This window comes from Labeo rohita, chromosome 3 (assembly GCF_022985175.1).
Source record: "Labeo rohita strain BAU-BD-2019 chromosome 3, IGBB_LRoh.1.0, whole genome shotgun sequence".
Classification (NCBI taxonomy): Eukaryota; Metazoa; Chordata; class Actinopteri; order Cypriniformes; family Cyprinidae; genus Labeo; species Labeo rohita.
The window spans coordinates 8258775-8266552 of record NC_066871.1 but is presented as its reverse complement, the minus strand read 5'-3'; the positions used below and the strand labels follow the sequence as shown (position 1 = coordinate 8266552).

The 7778-nt window shown below is 36.9% G+C and overlaps 1 protein-coding gene across 2 annotated transcripts in view; it reads right to left on the bottom strand.

The window, feature by feature from the left end:
* The window catches only part of cdip1 (cell death-inducing p53 target 1), an 8371-nt gene extending 1307 nt beyond the window's left edge, over window positions 1-7064 (bottom strand). The window contains exons 1-4 of one of the 2 annotated variants that reach the window (XM_051105554.1): window positions 6904-7064; window positions 5415-5588; window positions 3753-4020; window positions 1-2825 (exon numbers count right to left, since the gene is read on the bottom strand). The exon at window positions 1-2825 is cut by the window's left edge and continues 1307 nt beyond it. In XM_051105554.1, the coding sequence (XP_050961511.1) occupies window positions 2714-2825; window positions 3753-4020; window positions 5415-5588; window positions 6904-6988 (639 nt within the window). In that variant the 5' untranslated portion in view covers window positions 6989-7064 and the 3' untranslated portion in view covers window positions 1-2713. The remainder of the gene's footprint in view (window positions 2826-3752; window positions 4021-5414; window positions 5589-6903) is intronic. The other variant, XM_051105556.1, reaches the window with a different exon arrangement.
* Window positions 7065-7778: the final 714 nt, after the last annotated feature.

Sequence of the window (7778 nt, the reverse complement as noted above, 5' to 3'; positions counted from 1 at the left end):
AACAGTTTTACCATTTACCGTTCTTCTAGTTATAAAGGGTTTGCACTTACATTGGTTTGGTCCAGATGCGCAGCCATATTGGCGATACTCAGATGTAAACAACAGCATGGACTGTACGGTTAATGTACTACTGAATATGTTTTTCTGCTAATTTATGCTGTCTAAACCAAGGGAAAACGTGTGGAAGTTGCTAAATTGTATAGAGTAGGACTTAGTAAGCAGGAAAGGGCGCAATATTTTGACAAACTAAAGTCAATAGGTGGTAAAGATACATTCGAGGAGTATTAATTAAGATACTAGCCTAATATTTCACCTACCTGACTGGAAATTCTAAAAACAAACATGAATGTTGTCAAGATTGTTGCCCTGGAAATTAGGGTGAACACCTGGCAATAGGGTTTTTATTTGAGATCAACTACAAACTGTTTATTTTATAAAGTTTAGTTTTGAAATGTAAGTCAATAACAATACGCTGAAGCCAGAGCCGATGGGGAAGGTCTTTGTGTGATGAGACTCCGCCCCATTTTGAAGGTTCTGCCCACATTTGGGAGTTCCCGCCCCATTTTGGAGATCTCCGGTCTGCAGTTTTATATACTTGCCTTAATTTGTTATAACTTTTGGCAGTCTACAGTACTCCAAACATTTTTCCTGGGCTGACTGATTAGTATAGCTCAAAACATGACAATAATTGACCATTTTCAGCAGCAATAATCAGCAAAATAAGCAAGTTTTGTTCGGTTAAGTGGCATTGTTTACATTCCGTGTCTTCAATATGGCTGATCGATGACGTGTCGTGAAAACACTCTGTAGCACACTCTATTTAAAGTTTACTTAGTGTAGTTTTAAACAAACTGAAAGAAGTCTCAGCACTGGGATATATAGTGTCTAAGCACTGCTGATGTTGTAGTTTTTGAATTTCATACCATTTCAGCAGTAAATCACATTTTTGGACAGAACAACATTAACTGCAAATGTACAATTTCGCAGCCAGAACAGACAGCTATTTAGAAATAACCCTAACCAAACAAAGGAAACAATCTCTTTGGATGATTCCACAGAAATCAGAATCTGAAAAAAAGGAAAATCAGGACAATCATCCTTTAAATCCTGGTGGCTTGTTGCACACAGTATTAATAAGCGAAGGGTTAATCTGCTTTGAGTTCTGAAGCCCAGTGCAGCAACCAGCACAGCGTGACACACCGAGGGCACATATGGCCCAATAGAGCGCTAGATGCAAGATTACAGTGATGTCATGCAGCGTCCTTCATCATGCTGGTGAACTCCAACAGCAAAGCAGCTTTGAACAGCCGTAACCAAAAATGTCTTCCCTTTTTAAAGAAGATGACGACGACTTCACTACGTCAAGTAGAAATGAAAAAATAATGCAACAACCACTTACGGCCAGAAAAACTGTTAAAGGACGCTTATCTGTGATTATAGATGTTTTTACGCCAATCTTAATATCAGCAAACACAGATCTACCTTATTAATGATTCATAAACTGACCTGAATAACAGATGATAGTTTGTACAAGTCTCAAACAGCTTACTGACAACACAAAACAGCTAGTATAGCGGTTTGAAAAGCACCGTGGCTATAGTTTTGATTCACAGTTCAGAAAATTAAGTGTATATTGGTTGAAATCCACAAATATGTCCCTAGCATGAACTGCATGGCCTATTAAGGAAGAGCTGGAGAAAGCAATACGGTAAAAATATCTTAATGATGAATTACTTGTGGATTATTGTGATGTTTTTATCAGCTGTTTGGACTCTCATTCTGACGGCACCCATTCATTGCAGAGGATTCACTGGTGAGCAAGTGATTTTGATACTAAATTTCTACAAATCTGTTAAATCTGATGAAGAAACAAACTTATCTACATCTTGGATGGCTTGAGAGTGAGTACATTTTAAGCAAATGTTAATTTCTGGATGAACTATTCCTTTAAAACACCATGAGCTTGAATGAAAGCTATCTAGCATCGCTAAGTACTAAAAGGAAATTTAGATGAACATACAGATCCCTTATCAATAATCCTTCATCTAAAATGACACATCTACACAACAATGCCTGTTACATTGATAAGCATATATTAAATTGACCATAAACAAATGATGAATGTAAGAAATTGAAAACAAAAGTGAAAGAAAAAAAATTCCCCTAACATTTGCATAAAATTCCAAATACAGAGACATTTTCACATGTAAAAGCAACTTGTACTCCAGGACTTCGAAAGTCCCAGACTCAGCCATTAAAGACTTTCATTTTAATATGTTAAAATAAAACAATAATGCATAAAATCCTACAATCCAACAATACTGACCCTGAAGTGTACTTCATTTAGTTTCGCTACCTGGTAATATTCACAGATGAGCTTTTCAAGGTTAATGCTTTCACATATTCTCATATACACTTTGCTCTACTGCTAAAATAGAAATAAAACAGCGCTTGGATGACACAATGTAACCCTGACCACTGTGCATATAAAATGTACCCATCCTTCAACTAACGCGAATCACCTCTGCTTAATTTCAGAGGCGTCAGTAACTATATCAAGCGTCTGTAAATAAAGTGTGAGAATCAATAGTTACATAAAGTGACTGAACTGTCAGCTGGGTCAAAACGAACACAGAGTGCAGACAGAAATGAAAGCGAGTCGTCAACACCCACCAGAATGAGGTCACAGCATGGTCGTTGATGGGATAAACTGTTAGCATATACGCTTGTATGTGTAAATATAGCCCTTGCAGTTTGGGCAAGTGTGCGTCACATCCTTGAGATCGTCGATGAAACAGGGAATCAAGCAGCAACCTACATCACAACTGCAAAACAAAGACAAAAGTCAGGAGGAAAACTAAATTAATTTTTTTTTTTAAATAGTTTTGAATTTAGTTTTAGTTTAACTTAAAGGAGAAGTTCACTTTACAGATAATTTACTTACCCCCTTGTCATCCCAGATGTTTGTGTCTTTCTTTCTTTAGTTGTAAAGAAATCATGTTTTTTTGAGGAAAACATTTCAGGATTTCTCTCCCTATAGTGCACTTCTATGAGTTTGAACTTCCAAAATGCAGTTTAAATGCAGCTTCAATGGGCTCTAAATGTAATCTGTGTATTCTGGTTCAAGACAGTTAGGATAGGTTGAAAAACTCCCATCTCATTTTCTTCTCCAACTTCAAAATCGTTCTACATCGCTGTTTTAACTTTTTTTGTAAAGGGCGTTTGATCTTTCTTGCACGTTCACTTTGTAAACACTGGGTTGGTACGTCTGCAGTGATGTAGGATGATTTTAAAGTTGGAGGAGAAAATGAGATGGGAGTTTTTCAACATACCCTAATTGTATTGACCCGGATTACACAGAGTTTACGCAGAGCTAGACAAGATGAGCATTTGAGGTTAAAAAGTATATAAACTGTCAATTTTTTGTAGAAAACAACTGTTTTGCTAGATAACAACCTTATTCCTTGGCTGGGATCATTTAGATCATTTAGATCATTTAGCATTTTCGAAGTTCAAACTCACAGGCACCACAGAAGTCCACTATATGGACAGAAATCCTGAAATGTTTTCCTCAAAAAACAATTTCTTATTGACTCAAGAAAGAAAGACATGAACATCTTGGATGACAAGGGGGTGAGTACATTATCTGTAAATTTTTGTTCAGGAAGTGAACTTCTCTTTAAACTTTAACCATAACCCTGGAGAGGTCATATCAGATCATAACGTGCTGTTCAGTTCCACAGCTCACTTACCCGACAAAGAAGCAGAACATACAGATAAGAGTATTCATGAGGCCGATGTCGTGGCTGATGCGAGTGACAATGGGTTGTTGGCAGTGTGGACAAACCGTCTGCATTGGAGCCGCCTGGAATATCTCCCCCTGTAGAACAGTCACGGTGGTGGCAGCACCACGAGGAGCGAGAACTGTGGCTGTGTGACCTGGAGCAAAGTGACTGGGCCCCGGACCATAGTGCTCTGCTATCGGATGAGGAAAGTGCCCAGGCGGAGCACAGTAACCACCTGCAGCACGTGAATGAATATTTACAGATCTCTGCATACAATAGATTTCGTAGAAAATGTAGCTTGAAGTTTGTCTATATTGAAAAAAAGGTAGGTGTAGGTGAAATCTAGTACTAGTTCATATGAAATGTTTCTGAAAATTTGTTCATTAATTACTCACTCTCATGTCATTCCAAAACCGTAAGACCTTTGTTCATCTTTAGAACACAAATTAAGATATTTTTGACTTCTGGAGAGGATTGCACATGCATGCATTGTGGGACTCTCGTGAACGTGCATCGAAGACTGACACGGAAAAGAAGAATCTGTTGAATGAACTTGTTATTTTGGGATTTTTTTGCTCACAAAAAGTATTCTCACAGTTGGACCACTGATGTCACATGGACTATTTTAACGATGTCCTTACTACATTCCTGGGCCTTCAAAGTTTCAGTTGCATTGCTGTCTATTCAGGATCAGAAAGCTCTCGGATTTCATCAAAAATATCTTAATTTGTGTTCCAAAGATGAATGAAGGTCTTACAGGTTTGGAACAACATCAGAGTGAGTAATGACAGAATTTTCATCTAACTGTGGCAAAACAAAATCTAATCAAATAAACCACATGAACCTTAACCACCATTAAATTTCTGCTTTGACTGCTTTAATCTTATGTTGTTCCAAACCTGTTTCAATCATCTGTGTAACATCAAAGAAGATATTTTGAAGAATGTTCAGCTTTGGGCCCCATTGACCTTTATAGGATGGGCAAAAATACTATGGAAGTCAATGGGAACCAAAACTGTTTGGTTTTTCAAAATATCCTCTTTTGTGTTACACATAAGAAAGAAAGTCATACAGGTTTAGAATGACATCTGGGTGAATAGAATGATGACACAATGTTCATTTTTGCCTGAACTATTCTATTACAAGATTTTTAGATTGTTTTTTTGGTGTGAGTTGTCAAATTGACAGTGCCCTGATAGCACACGTACATCACAAAGACAACTATTTGATGTCTGCATTTACATCTGCATTTTTTAGTGTTTGTTCATTTGCAATACTTCTGTAGGACGTTTCCTATGTCAAATAGACATCTATTAGATGTCTTTAAGATGTTTATGATTTAGAATGTATGTAAAACTGCCATCTTACACGTCTGTCAGATGTTTGTACACAGCAGATGCTTTCCAGATCAAGCAATGGGTAGAAACACAACATTTTTTTTTTTTTATTAAATAATGTGTACACCAATCAATCATTCATTTGTGTATTGAAGTGAAAAGAATTAATTATGTGTAATATTGCTTCTAGCCCTGACACATCACTTTCACTTTAAATTGCGAAGAGAAAATTCCCTGTTGTTGGAAACAAAATGCTAATGCATTAGTGTGTCAGTTTGGCAGGAACACTCACCGTCAGGATGAGGCATGGGCATTGGCATATGCACAGGCTTAGGCATGGGACCTTCTCCTGGGACGTGCGGAGGAACAAAGCCAGGCTGTAGTATGGCTTCATAAGGCGGAGGTCCGTATTCTGGAGGCAGCGGCTGCCCTTGTGGAGGTCCTGTTGTTACTGGAGCGCTGGCTACTGAGGAAACAGTTTTATGTTAAATGAAAGAAATGACAGAACTCTTGTATCCCTCCTGCTAGATTTGCTCTTCTCATAATTAATTACAAACATGCAATGGTGTGGTAGAGAAGAAAATACGGTAAAAAAACTTACTTTGAGCCACATACATTTGAAGTCAAAAGTTTACATACACCTTGCAGAATCTGCAAAATGTTAATTATTTTACCAAAATAAGAGGGATCATACAAAATGCATGTTATTTAGCACTGACCTGAATAAGACATTTCACATAGAAGATGTTAACATATAGTCCACAAGAGAAAATAATAGTTGAATTTATAAAAATGACCCTGTTCAAAAGTTTACATACGCTTGATTCTTAATACTGTGTTGTTACTGTGTTGTTGTTGCTGAGTGTTTTTTTGTTTAGTGATAGTTGTTCATGAGTCCCTTGTTTGACAGTTAACCTGCCTGCTGTTTTTCAGAAAAATCCTTTAGGTTCCACAAATTATTTGGTTTTTCAACATTTTTGTGTATTTGAACCCTTTCCAACAACGACTGTATGATTCTGAGATCCATCTTTTCGCACTGAGGACAACTGAGGGACTCATATGCAACTATTACAGAAGGTTCAAACGCTCGATGATGCTTCAGAAGTAAAAACGATGCATTAAGAGCCAGGGGTGTAAACTTTTGAATGAAGATGTGTTAAATTTACCCTGAGCTTCAAACTCAAAAGTTTTCACCCCACGGCTCTTAATGCATTGGGTTTTCTTCTGGAGCATCAGTGAGCGTTTGAATCTTCTGTAATACTGAAATGAACAAAATGAACAACTATCACTAAACAAAAAAACACAGCTGTGGATCATTCAAGTAACAACACAGTATTAAGAATCAAGCGTATGTAAACTTTTGAATGGGGTCATTTTTATAAATTCAACTATTATTTTCTCTCGTGGACTTGTAAACATCTTTTATGAATTTTGTATGATCCCTCTTATTTTGGTAAAATAATTAACACTTTGCTGATTCTGCAAGGTGTATGTAAACTTTTCACTTCAACTGTGTATATGTATGTATGTATTGTTCCATTGCTGTATTTAGGTTAAACATAATTGTACACTCAAGTGGCCTGTTAAAAGGCTGTAAGTAAAGTGTTTTCATTCAAGTTTCCATGGTTTTCTGGAATGGCTTTTTGCAATTCTGCACTAATTGGCAGCTAATGATGGTGCAGAACATTTCTTCAAGCCACTGCATTTACATATTGTGAGAGTTTAAAAACTAACACTTAATGTTGTGTCTATAGAGATGAGAAAAATATCTATGAATTTACCAGGAACTGGAGGTTGTCCATTTTTCTCCACGAGAAGTGGGGCACTGGGGCCCCCTGGGTAAGGAGGAGGGGGGTCACTGGACATGTTGGTTCCCTGGAAGGAGGCCAGAGCGGGGAGCTCTCCTCACACTGCGTTCACGTTCAAGCTGCAAATCTGAGGTGAACACAAACAGGCAGCATGGTTCAGTACCCACATAGTGTAATGTGATAGTGTCGTCCCTGACTACTGTCGCTGAAGCATTTCAAGCACATCCAATTACCATCGATTTGTAGAGGCTCACTGCCTCTTTATTCCCCTGAGCCCACAAATAAAAACAACATGGCTATAAGCATGAATTATCTACTCTTATGAACACAGGTTTCTTTGCACTTTAGACTAATAAGAGTCAGTCGGTCAAGCCAAATGTCTCACTGATACAAACCTGTATCTTAATACTACTAGTTACAAAATCACTGTTCTGCAAGATTGTCTGTGATCATCTTTGAGTCAGAGGTACACGCTATATCAATATACTAAATGATAAACCATTCCAGCAAGGACACATTAAATTAATCAAAAAGAAAGTGACAGAACAGGAATTTATTATGCTTACAAGATATATGTATGTATATATATATATATATATATATATATATATATATACACACATATACATATATATATATATACATATACATATATATATACACACTGCCGTTTAAAAGTTTGGAACATTTTTAATGTTTTTTAAGAATTATTTTATGCTCATCAATGCTGCATTTACTTAAATGCAGCCCTGGTGAGCAAAAGATGTAAATATTTATTTTTTCTTTCAAAAATATATGAAAAATCTTACCAATTTCAAACTTTTGAACGCTAGTATATAATGCATAAT